The following is a 15,986-nucleotide window of genomic DNA, read 5'->3' as shown; positions in this document are numbered from 1 at the left end:
GTAGCATCCATTCATGCCATTACATAGATGTTTAATATTCATGAAGTAAATAAAATCCAATATTGCATTTCTATAAATGTAACCCAAACATGCTTCAGTGAGATTATAGCTTTTACTGTATAGCTCACTTGAGAACAGGAAAGAACAAAGAGATTATCTCTATTATGCTTCCTTGAACATAACTGTCAGTTAATTGAAAGGAGACAGGGGGTTCAGGTTTTGCCCTGGATTCAGACTTAGCCTGTGACTTTGAATTACAATAACATTTTCCCATTTTTTTTTTCCATTTTTATTTTTTACAAAAATATCTTAGAAATGTAAACTATAAGTGCCATACTTGTGAGATAAACACTGAATGACTCTTAGTCTTGTTATACTTTATTGTCTGCACACTAGTAATCAGTAAACAAGATAAAATATTGATAAAAGATTTGTGACTAGACAGGTGAGCCTCTCCAAAGCCCTGAATATTTGTTTCCTCCACTTCCATGGTGTATATGCTGTATGTCAAATTGTTTTAGATTCAGAATTCTGAGGTATGGTATTCTGCTCACACAGTTATATGTGCATACCTGAAATGTAATTTTACACTGCATTGACTATAGGCAGACCTGGGTCAAATACATATTTGTTTTGGATTCAAATACTTTTCTACGCTTTACTGATCTTGTCTGGTGTATTTGAACCAATGAAATACTCTCACAAAGTACTAACCCTGCCGTCTGGTCATATTTTCAGGCTCGATTAAACCATCAACAGAGCACAGAAAAGTATTTGAATCCAAAACAAATACGTACTTCACCCAGGTCTGACTATAGGTATTTTCTGTGTGCATATTCATACTGTAAAAGACATCATCTTGGTTAAAAACAACATTTGAAATGTGAAGAGCAACTTAAATTCATCGTTAAACTATTTTATAACCCTTGAAGAACTGAAATATATGTATAGCATAATGCAGCAAGGAAACATTCTTACCGCTATTCTAGTGCCTGAAAAATCCAGTTTAAGCGACATGACACTTTGGAAGCTTATACTGCAGTTGGCTCGCGTTGCACTGTTTTGCCTGACTGTGTCCAGACATAAATTTATACATCTCTGCTATTAAAAAATTACAGAGAGAATTCCCCCAGGCGGTGTAGCAGTGAATGTGATGCAAGTGCCCTCCTGTATAAACAGGGATGAAGGCAGTCTTCAATAGCGCACTTTTAAATTTTGGGTGTGACAAAATTTCTCATTTCCCTCTCATTTTCGATGTACTTCACTTCAATGCCACAAGGGGCTTTCATCCTAAAGGTGATAAAAGGAATCCGAATGACTCAGCTTTTGGCAGACTCTCCACTGTGGCCAAGCAAGTTTCGAGGGTTACAGCAGTGAGAGTGTCTAACGTGAACCTTTACCATCTGGAGTGAACACTTCACCCCCTAGGAGTGCTGGATCATCATCACTGATGCAAGCTGCAAGGATGGGCTACACTATAATCAGGCTCCAGACCAAAATTGCATTCTTCGACATAGTTTGCTTAATATGGCTAATTTTGCATAAGGGCTGAGGAACGTTCTCAAGTGATTGAATCTGTAAGCATTTCCTTAATGAGGTGCTGCTGAAAACATCGCCAGCATTCAGAGATGAAGATACTGAACGCATCATCTTCAAGGCATGTCATAGCGGCCATATTATCATCCCTGGACTTCAAGCACGTGCAAAGCACTTATACTTCCATTCCAATCTAGCCATAATTCATTAATTTGAGTAAATGTTTCCTCATTATTAATTTACTGTTCGGCCTGAGCCTCACGTTATGTGGAACACATGAGCCTATCTGTATGTATAATATTCAGTCTGTTCTTTGATCAGTGTATTTAAAAACATAATTATTTAAGGGTATGTGATTCACGTAAAACACTGATATGTAAACACAACATATCTCCTACACGAAAATCGTAAAATTTGTCAAAAATTATTACTGTGTGCTAAATGCTAAACAATAGTAAGTGATTTTGCCAGGAAGCAAAATATCAGGAATTTAACAAACAATGTTGTATATTCGGACCAGGTCATTTGTATAAATATGAAAGGAAGTATTGCAAGCGAACACTATAATATGTAATTAGAGATAATGTAATGAAAATTATTGTAACATAATGGAAGCTAAAGTTTGAAGAAATCAATTTATCTGGACAGGCTGCTAATGGCCGCATTTATGCCGTAATTAGCATGCACGCATAGGCAGCCATCTCTGAAAGCATGGGGATCTTTATTATCACTGTCATGTGCACCAGTGGATAGTCAACGTGACTCAGCAACACTGCTTTATGTCCACTGTGGCTGGATGGCCCTCAGGGTTCCAGCCATGACTTACTCGGGATCAGGTGGGACAGCTGCAGGCTGGAATAAAGTAATCCTAGCCTGTGAGTGATCTTTTCACAAAGGCACTTAGACAGCACCTGTGTGCTGCTAATGTGTTCAGTGTTTACTCTCGGCATTTCTGACATGCATAAGAGCCCTGTAAAAGAGCCCTGCACCTTCCATTGTTGGCTCATAATCAGTGGAGTCAAGTGAAGGTAAGAGGACTAGGGAAAGATTCCTAATCAGTTACTGCACAGACATTTTCTCCAACTATGACATTTTTCTCATACTCCTTTTGAAAGTAGTGAGTACATAAGAGTATTTATATGATATATACCACAAAATTGTGCTGTGCATTTTTATTGCAAAGATGACATATTTGTATTTACATGTATTTTTTTGCTTTATTGCATGAGTACGTGCTTTAAAAGACAGCACTCCAGGACAGCATGTCCTTAACTTTGACAAATACATTTATTTATTTATTTTTCTGAACGCAGAAACATTTTCCCGAAATGTTGGTGAGGATAATTGAGCATCAGCATATGAACTGTTCAATGAATTCAGACCTGCATTCACACATTTAGCATTAGTAAACAACTCTTTTTGTTGAGTAATTTATTTGGTCTGTACTAATTTTCCATCAGTGAGTAATACAGATATGAATTTGCTGTTGAAGTATGGAGGTGGATATGTAACTGGGGAATCTTAGATTTAACAATAAGTTTCTGTGCTGCTGTGAATTCTTTGCAGTAGAAGTTAATTAGACCTTTAATGTTACATAACATAAGGGCCTTTCACATTGCACATTTTTCACCTCAGCCCCATGCTAAGATCCTCCTTAGCCCCAAGCATGTGGAATGCATGTGAAGTGTTTATGTTTGACCACATTGTCCTGGCACCACATGCTCATGATGCTGAACATAAATATTGGCCGTGCGTTGTGTTTGTCCAACAGACGTTAGCCCAGGGCTTTTACATGTGTGACAATTCAGCCGAAGGCTTTAGCTAGCCCTGGGTAAATCAGGATAGCACTGGACTACAAAACTGCAATGTGAAAGGCCATATAGACTAGATACTGCAATCTAACTGTTTAGACGTATTTACACAGAATTCTCCAAGTGTACTGTGAAATAATTATATATTTATTGTAATTACTACTATAATTCCATTTTCATTTCTTGCTGCTTGGCAAATTCTCAAAATATTTGCTTGTTGGAGTTTTTGGAAATTTGCTGGCCTCTGGTAGCTACCTCTACCTCTGGTAGATAAACAAAAAAAATTACTAATATAGATCAAGTTGGCAAATCCAGTGTAAAGAAATATTTTTGTACTTGTTTTTTCTTTTTTCTGCTTGGAATATTCAGTATCAAACACTGGCTCTCCCTACTGCACACAGTATTTTGTTTCTGGCTATCTGCATGCAGTATGGATTGATGCAACATTTTAAAATGGAAAATAATATACAGAGATATATCTGTATTATAAGGGCCTATCAAACCAGTGTTTTCAAATTTTCACAATTTTTCAAATGAACATTTAGCAAGTGTATTGTATGTCTTCATTAATTTCAAATGACAAAGAAGCAAGGACACTTGACACATTCATTTGCATTTTCTCAGTGGGAGAGCTGCAAAATATTGCGAGCACACAGCCTGCTGTTAAACCCTGCTATGCTATCGCCATGTGTCTCAACATTCCCACTACCAGTGCAAGGAAATAAGGCAAATCTTATCACAATTGTTAGTCTTTTCCTTTGTTCTTCTTTTGCTATCTAATTTTCTTAGGTGTTTTACCTGTGTTTATTTATTGGGCTGAATGGACGTTTTTTAAATTATTATTATGTTTTTATTTTGTTTTAAATTGAGATGCTTGTTACCCTTCTATCTAAGCAGTTTCAGATTTAAGCAGTTAAAAGCTTGGTACATGATGAATGGGAAATTTCTATTCTATAAACTGTGATCAGATTGCATGACAGTTAGCCTTAAACACGAAGCATGAGATTCTTTTCGGAATCAAGGGCGTCCTCTTTATGAATTCTAAAAGGGATCAGAATAGTGTTCGCTAAGCGGGAGACTAAGTGCACTTCCCAGCAGGCATGGTGCAGAGGCGGCTCAGCAGTGCTGGGCTTGTCTGATTTAGGAGCCCGGAACGCTTACGGAATGACAAGAATGCTCAGCGCACCGCAGCGACTGCGACTCTGCCCAGTCGTAATTGAATGATTGGCCATATTTACAGAACATTATGAACGCAGAGGTCTGTGTGCTCTTAATTTGGAACGGTCTCTCTAGCGGTGGCTAATGCCAACAGACAAGCTCCTTTAGCAATGTCATTACACTGCAACTGGCAGCCTGTGCTTTTCCTCCTTTGTCTGTGTCACTGTGAGCCAAGCCCCGATATGTGCACCACACTGAGAACCGCAAGGAACCCCATATTTTCACATTCCAGGAGGTTCCCACAAGAATTAGAAAAACAGGAGTTTCTAAAGTAGAGTGCATCAGACGTGAATGACATTTTAAGCTCAGTGGGTATCACCAGGTAGCATCTCTGATAGCCTGTCTCCATTTCGGAAACCAGCGGAGCGTACTGCAGGACATCAGCGTTATTTATGGAACAAGTTACAGTGCTGTAGGCTCATGAAGTCATTTGTCTTATTTAAATGGATTAAGACCAGTTAAATATATTTTCTGAATAGCCATGCCCAGGAGATACCACTGTATCTGAAGCTATCCAGAGGACTGGAACCCTGGCTGCAGCACTGTGTTTTAGAATGACATCTGCACAGTGGGTGTGCTGACTCCCAACTGGGGGAATATGAGTCTGGCTAAATAAACAAAGCAAAACATCATGTAGGGAAACAATTGGTGCAGAAGCTTATTAAAGTCAAAGTGCTGCATCAAGGTAATATGAATCTCGGTTGTACAGGGAAAATAGGCTATGACTCAACAACCTATTTATTTCAGAGGACAAGACAAAGCAGAATTGTGTCCTTGAGAGAGAGAGAAACCAAAGCCTACATGAACACTAATTGAGTAACTCTTTGTTAAAAAAAAATAATACCAGATTTGTTATTTGGCAATTTTGTATGATCAGACATGGACAAGTCGTAACGCTATTTTGTATTTATCTGGCTGTGACAGCTAAAAAAGCTAAATCAAATATGAGCTTATTTCTTAAAATTTATGTAACATGTGGTTAGGATTTTACTAGCGGTGGAAAAATCCAGGTTCAGAAAGTAAAAGTCCACCCCAGTGTTTTGTTCCAATCACTAGGATTTGCACATTAGCACAGTTCTTCAGCCAGGAGGTAGAACCAATTAGTGAAATTAGCTGGCTGAGTTCATGGGTGGAAGAAACACATGGCAGCACTTTCTGATGCCTGGACTTTCCATCTCTGGATTTTACAGATGATGAATTTGCATTTATTGACTTCATATAAATTACCATTTTTATGCAAGTTAGTTTTTGTATATATATATATATATATATATTTTTTTTTTTTTTTTAAATATAGCCTCAGCTGAATTTCAAAAAATGTTAGGTAAAGGTTGTGAAGTGAAAAATGTCAGCATGTTTTCTGTAACAGACAATTAATTAAAACAAAAGAAGAGGGGAAATACTCAAAGAGAATTAAACATTAAACATTTGCATAATGGAATTCCATAAAAGGTAATGGGGTTACATTACAGCTCCGCTTTTGTCAGTCATGGCTTTGGCCATAATACTGAATGGTGAAACTGTAGCTCATGTATTCAGCATGTGCACAAGCCGTATCAGAATAGGCACTCACTCAGGTGGTTCACTGCACTCCACTGACTTCTTTAATGTGGACTTTAATATGTCATTGAACTCAAATTGATGGCATCACTTATGTTAACCTACAGATAAGCCTCTATCTGGTTTATTAAATCTCTCTGTTTTTATGTCTCAATTCCCAAATAAAAAAAAAAATCTATTCCCAAATAATCTCAGCGTAACAACATTACCGTAAATTGTCTCTGCATTCAGTCCATGCGTACACATAAACATGCATGTGAGCACTGGCAATGGCACACATGTGAATTCTTTTTATGCATGCCTACCATGCCAACATGCTCACACTGATGCATTCACACCTAAATGTGCAAAGAGACACACATACTTACGCCAACTCATATGTAGACATGCCTGTACACAAGCACGCACGCTCACACACACACACACACACACGTCTCCATCAAGATGAAAGTGCCTCTTACCTCTTCCCACTGGTGAATGTATCTGATTAGTCGAGAAAGCCTCAAAAGACGCAGAAGACTAAGGATTTTAGTAAACCTCACAATGCGAAGCGCTCGGGCAGTCTTGTACACTTCGGAGTCAAAACCTTTCTCCACTATTAGAAAGATATAATCCACTGGTATGGACGAGAGGAAGTCGACCACAAACCAGCTCTTCAGATAGTTCATCTTGATCACCTTTGGGTCCAGGATGATCTCAGAGCTCTCTTCATTGACAATCCCTGTTCTGAAGTTCATGACCAGGTCCACCAGGAAGATGGTGTCCGAGGCTACGTTGAACACTAACCAGGTGGTGGTGGTTTGCTCCGAAAAGAAGGTTATTCCAACAGGAATGATGATTAGATTCCCCATCATCATGATGAGCATTATCAAGTCCCAGTAAAACCTACAACACACAAAAAAAAAACACAAGGATGAAGATATTGATTTAAAATGTATTATTTAATTTAACATCCATACAGTGCAAAGATGACAAGTATATTTAAAGAATAATGTAATGATTGAGGCCAGTAAATAAAATACTGAACACTAGTTATTTCTTCATTATTTCCTTTCCAGAGAAATACTGAAAAACGTATGAATTTTCATTTTTGTTCATTTGAGTGAACCAGTGATCAGATCATTTGGAGAACTGAATGTGGAAAATAAAATATTCTTACATAATATGTGAATATGCCAAAGCTATCGTTCCTCAACAGTGTAGCTTCAGAATTTCATTAGTTACCTTCTGTGTAACAATCTCTTTGACAATGCCTAAACTAAAATAGAGGTAAATGGATGCAACTGCCGGGCCTATTCATGTCTACAGTATGCAGAAATGCAGAAATTGAACATTTTGAAAGATCTGTGTCTTAATACGGATCTCTGCAAGTGGAATCGTCACACATCCCTTGCAGTGCACTATCAGTACAGAATCTATGCGTAAATAATTATATTGTGACTTAGAAATCTGCTCTCTCATTTTTTTATTTATTTTTTTTGCAAAATATATAGGGGAAAAAATCCCATCACCTGCTAGATGGAATTTTCATAGATTGAGAGATTACATGCTTGCAGCCATACATGATAACCCACACTATCAAACTGCGTGACAAGATTTGTGAAGCCAAAATGACTTTCTTCTGGGCCATCTCTGTGCAGTTGCATCTGAAATGAATTTTCTGGTTTTCAATGTGGTTCATGCTTACAGAGTCCTTTCACATAGCCTACACTGGGTTTTATTCAAAAGTATATCCAGATAAACTATAAATGCACGGCAATAATACAGTGCTAATATAAAAACACTGCTTTTTGCTACCAATAATTCAAAACATTTGGACGTTAATGTTATTGTGAATATTTAGGAATGCAAATGAGAATTTTGAGTGTTTTAGTACATGATGGTACATTTAATGTGCTTCCATTGATCTTGTTTCTGTCTGCTGTAAATCCAACCAGTGCAGTTACTGTTCCAGGCACTGTTTGCTGGCTGGCCCATTGGTCAAAATATATGATTATGAACAGATTTGAATGAATGAATTTAGCAAATTCATTTTTTTTGAAAACCATTTGAACGCATGCACACACACACACAAACACACCCATGTGTATTCCTCATTTGGTACGGCTATGTAGCCTGAATTGTTTAATAGGTAAATTTATTTAATTGAATTTTACAGCATATCAACTGTTATTAAAAAACACAATACTGCTACACATTAACATTTCTCAGACATACACGTTTTGCATCAGATAAAAGTAAGATGGAGTAACTAACATGCTTATAATTTGGCATGTGAAATCAATGAAACTAGAAAGGAGAAATGCATGCTGAGGGATTGAATATCCTCCTCTGATCATAAATTATATGGCTAGGCCAAGAACGGATGGCAACATTTTCCACTTACAGCAGGTAGGCCACCCACTACTGATTTCTCACCTTAAACCTATGACGTATGCCCCCTCCTTTTTTAATTGGATTGATCTGAACATTAATGATAAGTGGTCATGGCTAGCATGTTTGTATGCAATAACAGTAACCAGTAATTACACTTCTGATTGAACCAGACAATAATTCGAAGGAAGGTCTAATTGATTGTTCACTAGTGAGAAATAATGGATTTTTCAGAGGTATTGAAAAGTCTAGCATGGATGCTCTTATACTGCTGTACCATGAAGGAGAGAAGCACTGCAATTTGTAATCAATCAGAAGCTATTTTGGTAAACCAAATCTAATCTGGATAGTGGCGCACACTCAAACAAGCTTTCAGACAAGAACGTATGTACCCAAACCTCAACAAACAGTCACACCCAAAATACACCGAAAAAACATGCGTGTTCATGCAAAATAATGGCCATGTGCACAAAGCCTGTCTTCCAGCCTGTCACCCGCTGGTGTCAATCTCTCCTATTAGAATTCCCACACACACACCTTCTCTTCTTATCACTTCAATGCCATCATCTGGCTTACATGACTTTCATTTTAACAGCCCATCTTTTAGCTCGGAGCCCTTGGGTAAAAATGCCATAGCTCTGTAAGTGTTCATTAAATCTGAAGGTGCATGCAAGCAGCAAGGGTCAGAATTACTAATTTTTGTAAAATGTCATTGGACAGCAAAAAGCTCTCTGTAATATTCATGCCTGTTAGAAAAACTGTGTTTTTTCTATTTTCTGGCAAAAAATTATACAACGCTGTTTTTTTCTTTCATGTGAAATAATAGCAAGCACTGAGATTAAGTCTTTATTTCTTGTATTTCTTCCTGGTTTTTACTAAATGAAAGATTATTATCAAGTGGATATTGTCATTTAAACCACAAAATGTCTGACTGCTTCCATTTTCTACAACAGACAGATGTTCCTCTTCTCTTTTGCAGTAATGCATTTTATATTCCATGCTCATTTTTAGTGTTGATGCAAAGTTTACAACTTAACAAATAAAATAAAACTTTGAAAATGTCAATCATGTAGTAAAATATCAATTAGTCAGGAATAGCACACAAGTTATACAGAATAAGAAGCCTAATACCAGACAAACTGAAAACATGGGTTTGGACAAGCAATTTGGAGTAAAAACTGACATCAAAGAATCCCTGCTAGACAGGCATGTTAATTTTGATCTCCCTGCATGTATTACATCAGTTTTCACGAGTGCTTCTTGTGCGTTGGTACAAGCAAATATCTCGGGGGAGCTCGGGCGAGCTTCCCTAAATGTCCTGGGCACTGATAACAATGCACAGCCATGAACTAAAATAGATGCTTTCAAGAATCCTATCTCCTGCTCAAACTCTCTGGTGCCACCTATGCAGGAGACTCTCTCCTTGGTAATGGATCTGTTTTACTACACAAACTGAGAAGCCTTGTTTTATAAATATCAAAGGATCATGTGTCAGATAGTTACCTGAACTTCAATTAAATGGTCATCTTCTCCACCAAGAATATCCACACTATTTATTTTTAACTCAGCAAGCCTTCCTATAAGCCTGAGTAATCTATTAGCATGCAATATAGTGGCAGAAAAAAGAACACATTTGGAAGTGTTGACCCTAACACAATGGCTGCAGTCAAGTTAACCTGAAATTAACCATGATGATTGCTAACAAACATTAAGCATTTATTTAATATAACTTTTAACTTATATATACATATATACACATACACAGTACTGTGCAAAAGTATTAGGCACCCTAGATTTTTAAATATAATATATAGTATATATTTGGTCTTAGATGTTTATTTTTTGTTTTCTGCATTAGTGTGTCAGTAGAAAAGAGCAAATTTGAGATTTCCAAACATGAATTTTCCAAAAAAAAATTTTTTAGAGATACATTTTTGTATTTTGTTAAATGAAGTAACATTTTAAGTAATAGACTACTTTTCAGATAAAAACTGGATCAAGGGTCTCTGGGATTACCTGGAGAGCCAGAAGCAAGTGAAACAGCCAAAATCTGCAGAAGAACTGTGGCAAGTTCTCCAAAATGCTTGGAACAACCTACCAGCCGATTTTCTTATAAAACTGCAGGACAGTGTACCTAAGAGAACTGATGTAGTTTTAAAGGCGAAGGGTGGTCACACCAAACACTGATTTTATTTAGTTTTTTACTGCTATTTCCTGCTCTTTATGTTATTTTTTTTTCGATATGTATAACCTTTCATTTCATTATTTTTGAAAGCATCTTAGCTGTACAGCATTTTTTTACAGGTGCCTAAGACTTTTGCACAGTACTGAATATATATATATATATATATATATATATATATATATATATATATACAGAGAGAGAGAGAGACCAAAGGTGAGAAGGGTGGAGCAAAATAGTTCTATATTGCTTATATTGCTTGTACTGATATTTACTGTACACTGAAGGCTCACTGTTGCACAAAATCCACAGGATCAGTTAGGGCAGGGCAGACTGTGAGAGGCTGACACTGTACCGTCACAAGTCGGCCATATGACCTGACGACTGAGCCTGCCAGTCACATCATCATTACAGAGGAAGTGCAGAGGCTCCACCCTGAACACATATCCTTTCAGGATTACTTTTGTGTGTGGAAAAAAAAACAATTACATAAACAAATAATATCAAATGGGAAGTCATTTTATATAAGCTTTAATCATATAGAAGCTTATACTGTATATCCATAAGCATTGGGGACAGTGCTGCAAAAAAAGAAACATGGTACAAAGGCCTGTTTGGCGTTGTGTTTTTTTATCCAGCTATATGGCAGAGTAGAATTGAGGACATCGTCCTGCACTGTAGGTAAGAGCATATCTCTGCTAATTGGAGAGATACCAGAGGGTATCAATTAGAAAAATGGGAGGCATATAGAAGCGGTTTCATTCTACATTAGGACATATTTCAGATCAGTAAAAAGTAAAAACAAGCATAAACAATGCAAATCAAACATGCTCTAAAATGCAGCATCCCTTGGTTTTAGATTTCAAAGGCCCTGATGTGTGAAATGTGTTAACATCCATGCATTTCTTCATATTGAAGTGATCAATTTGTGAGGCAATGGTTTAAGACTGGGAGGGCATTTACATTCATTAGAATGCAGTCAGTGTAATAATGAAAATATGTCCATACACAGCAAGATCTATTAATCCAGGCAGTGATCATTGTACAGTCTTCAATACATGACTGCAAGCTAAGACATTTGCTCCAGTGCAATACAGAGATACCTCACACTGAGATGCTTTACATCTGAAGACAGACATCCTATGACTGATCACAAAGAATAGCTCCTCCAAAAAGCCATCACACCACCTCTTGCATGAAACCTTTCTGGACGCTATGAATAATAAATATTACTAACCTGACATTAATCTTTAAGTAGCCTTTGTATTAAGAGAATGTTGCATATTGGGTTTCCCGTCCTTTAATGCACGCACAAAGGCTGCATGAAAGCAGTTGTTGTTCGTTAGTTGTTTCTATATTTTGTTGTTATTCATTCACCCATCCATATTAATAATGTTGAGATCCTGTGTGCTGCACACAGAGGCTGTAATACAATAGTCATATTATATTAAACCTATACTCCATGGCTCTATAGTAAAAAAAAAAGAAAAGAAATGTAAACAAAATTTCAGGATGTAGACTAAGGAATGTTCAGTCTACCATTGTGTGTCCATTCCCTGCTGTTGCAAGTAGCAGGGTATAGAGTAGCAGTACTGTTTCAATCAAGTGCCTTGGATACAGAAAGCAGCGATGACAGCATTTGTGCTTCCTTAACATTGCGACAAGTGCGCAGACCACCACTCTCTCCCATCTAAAGCCCACTGAAGGGTGTTGGGACAAGAGGATTGAGGCACCCGCCCTGGACTGGGGAAATCTAATCTCCAGTGATGACAAATCCTCTTGAGGGACAACATGGAAGACCTCTTGCGGGAGTCGCATGGCCTCTCCGTTGTCTTCAAGGATAAAAACAAGCTAAATCTAACTGTAAAAGCATTCTGTTTCACCATTGTGATCAACTAGGATGCCACATAAACATCTAATTTGTCATGATTCAGGTCTATTTCACTATAAAAAGTATGAAAGTCTACTCTATTCATTATATAGGTAACTGTTTTGTTTCACTGACAGTTACCTGGATATAGCTTTCAATCCAATGGAACCCAGGACTAATTGTGTTTCCAGTGCTCCTGAATAATGGGAATTTGGAAAATTCTTCCAAGCATGAAACAATATTTTCTGCTCACATTTAACGGTATATGCTCTAGGTGATTTTAGAGGGCGTAAAGTTAATTGACTTGTTACATCATTGTAAAAGCTCTACCGTAATCGCATTCAGCGTCACGTTGTAAAGCACGAGAAAATCCCAGCTCACCATTAGTTTACATTCTTACAGTGAAGTTTTAACATGGGTTCGCCAGCCCCTACCACACACTCTCCATACAGTTAGGTTTTCACGATTGAAGTACTGCCCTGCGTCCGCATACACGCAACCACGTCGTTTCCCTCCTATGATCCTGCTGCAGAGGTTATCACCATGGCATTGGACCACAGCGGAAGCTTTTTCAGCACCACGGACAGCGGTAGTTGCGATGAGGAAAGATTGTGAAATATGGTGAACGGGAACTCCTATAATCTGAATTGAAGACGAGGTGAATATTTAAAGCTGCACAAAGTACCTACCACGTATTTGTTTTGCTCATTAAATTAAAAGATTATTGTTTAGTCAGTCTACAACCCAATCAATGAACCGAGGAGACAAAAAATATAGCCAGAACTACCCTGTGGACTAATCGTACTTGCCGAAAGCACATGTTAAAGCACGAAACTATCCCACCACACAAGAAATAAGCATCTTCGTTGCTCTTTTACTGTGCACTACACAAGCAGAAAACGGTAGCGCCCGCTGAACAGATTGCAAATAGCAACTCCCTTCCATTTCCTTCACCAATCGACGACATGCACTTTGTGTTATGTGAGCTTCTCCTTTTAGAAGGCATTGATTAAAACCTGTTGTAGAAAGTAGCCTACCTATTAGTACAGGATATTAAGATGTGTATATTTTTTAAAGTAGCAAAACTGCAACTGTCTCAGTGCGCAGTATGGTGACGTTTAAAACTGCATAGTTCGAGAAATGTCAGTGAGGTGCAGGCAATAGCTTATATGCTTCGCAGCTAACAAAGATCTGCATGCAATATACAATCACAATGACGATGAACTCTGTAAGAACCTCGCTGTCCAAAGTCTTGCACACTGAATTCGTGCACCATTCCTTTTTATAGATGAAGGGCAAACATTACATTCATTGATTAAATACAATACCACATCTCTAGAAATCTACAATCGTCGTAAATCTATTATGTGCCACGCAAAAGAAAGAAACCCAAATAACAAGCTTTATAAAAAGGTAATGAACAGCTCCGTGCACTGTTCGATGTTGATGTAGGCTAGTTGTTTCCTTATTCCCGTCTGTTTAGTCGCAAATCACGTTATGCTGTTTTCCCCCACATTTTTTTCTGCAGTATTCTCCGCATATAAATGTTAAAGGGAACATCAAATATTAAACGCCAGACCCTGGGACAATTGTCAATTCCCACGTTTATCATTTTACGCATACAGTATTTATCAAAATGTTACTGCAGACTGATAGGCTAATTATCGTAAGAAACAGAAAAGTATTTATGCTGCTTCATTTATTGGATTCTATCGCATATCTATACAAATACATCCCCATCCATGAATTGTTTGCACTGTACATCTACGTACATTTCATCACAACGCTACCTATACCTATATTTTGCGCCATTTATTATTTTTTTTATCAATGCCTGAAAACAATATATGACAGTATAAAATAACTGTCATTATAAAAGCAATGCCTTATTTTTCATATTATCACAGAACGTCTGACGGTGTTGTAATTCACGTCCATGTATTTTATTTGTATTTTTTTTTATCAAGATGACATTCACCATCTTATTTCACAAGGACATTCCATTTATTTATTTATATTTCTGAATTGAACGCAAGTCCAATCAAAAATGATGCAGTTGTAAATTTCAACGCACATTTCAATACTCGACTGTATTTATACATAAAACAGATTCTGCATTAAACAGCGCGTGCCCGTGCAGATGGTAGGATGGATGGTGTGCTGCGGACCTGAGTGAGTGACGGCATGGGCAAGAGAAGGTGACTTTCCACTCCTTACCTAAAATCGCTATATGGGTGAATGATCCAGTATCCTGCCGTTTGAACCCTTTCTTGTTCTTTCTCCACTGCTTTCTGACTGCCGAACATTCGCAGGGAGAACTTATTGACACCGGGCTGCATCATTGCCCCGAATTGCCGCTGCATAAAGCCGTATTGCCGTGATGCCCCATCAAGATCGTCGAAACCAACCATGGCTTCTTCCCGATCACCCTTGAAGCCAACAGAGTTGCTGTGCTCTTTCACATTCTGGCTTCCCATGTTATTCTTCTGTATCGAGTCTTGCCTCTGGAATACATTATTCCCATCCGTTTTTTCGTCTTTGTTGCTGGAGAATGAATTTGATTTATCTTCCATGGTTTCAGACACTGCGGTCCCCTAGTTCGGAAGACGGGCTCCGTGCAGAACTCAAGAGGACCCGCTGAAAGCTCTCCTGTTTCATTTGATGTCCTTCAACCGCTCAGCTTCGCTGCCTCTGTTGCGAATGCTGCAAACTGAGACAGGGAGTTCTGGTGAACCTGGCTGATCAGGTTTCCTGGGTTACCGCCATCTACCGTTAGGATTTACAACTCACCCTCCTCGTGGCATTGCGGTTTAAATGGCAGAGGGGCGCTCATGCAGGCTCGTGCATTTGATTTCCATAATATATTCCATAATAGTTTTCACATCATTGTTGACGGCCAGGATACAACGCCATAGCTTATGGTTGTCGTACGCCACTGCAACTGTTTGTTATTCAATTGTATGATAGGCCTACATTTGGACATGGAAACGCAAAATCTATATCTGCTTCTGTTTAATTCAGTCCATCAATTAGGCCACTGTGCATAATTTACTTAAAATGTAATGAATGCATTATATAATTTTGATATTAAAAAAGTTATTTATTTTGGTTCTTCTGCCTTTAATGTATGCCTTCACATATATGTAACATGTAATTTATTAAAGTACAATATGGCTTATTTGGTAATACATACACAGACACACACATGCACGCGCGTGCACACACACACCCTCATATATAAATACTCAGTGGCCACTATATTAGGTACACCCGCCAATTAACGCAAATAGCCTGCTCCTCCAAACAATGAATCATGTGGTTGCAACTCAAAGTATATAAAGCATGGAGACATGTTAAAGAGGTTTAGGTGTTTTTTGATCAAATATTAGAATGGGTGATTTAAGCATGATCTTAGCAATTTTGCTGGGGTATGATT

General features: G+C 37.9%; 1 protein-coding gene across 1 annotated transcript in view; it reads right to left on the bottom strand.

Annotated features, from left to right (window-relative positions):
• LOC118212900 (potassium/sodium hyperpolarization-activated cyclic nucleotide-gated channel 1) overlaps window positions 1–15,123 on the bottom strand; it is a 79,536-nt gene extending 64,413 nt beyond the window's left edge. Inside the window, exons 1-2 of the mRNA XM_035391371.1 lie at window positions 14,768–15,123; window positions 6,587–7,010 (exon numbers count right to left, since the gene is read on the bottom strand). Of these exons, the coding sequence (XP_035247262.1) occupies window positions 6,587–7,010; window positions 14,768–15,123 (780 nt within the window). The remainder of the gene's footprint in view (window positions 1–6,586; window positions 7,011–14,767) is intronic.
• Between the last annotated feature and the right edge of the window lie 863 nt (window positions 15,124–15,986).

The sequence above is a fragment of the Anguilla anguilla genome, chromosome 14 (genome assembly GCF_013347855.1).
Source record: "Anguilla anguilla isolate fAngAng1 chromosome 14, fAngAng1.pri, whole genome shotgun sequence".
Lineage (NCBI taxonomy): Eukaryota > Metazoa > Chordata > Actinopteri > Anguilliformes > Anguillidae > Anguilla > Anguilla anguilla.
This window is presented reverse-complemented; position numbering and strand designations above follow the sequence as displayed.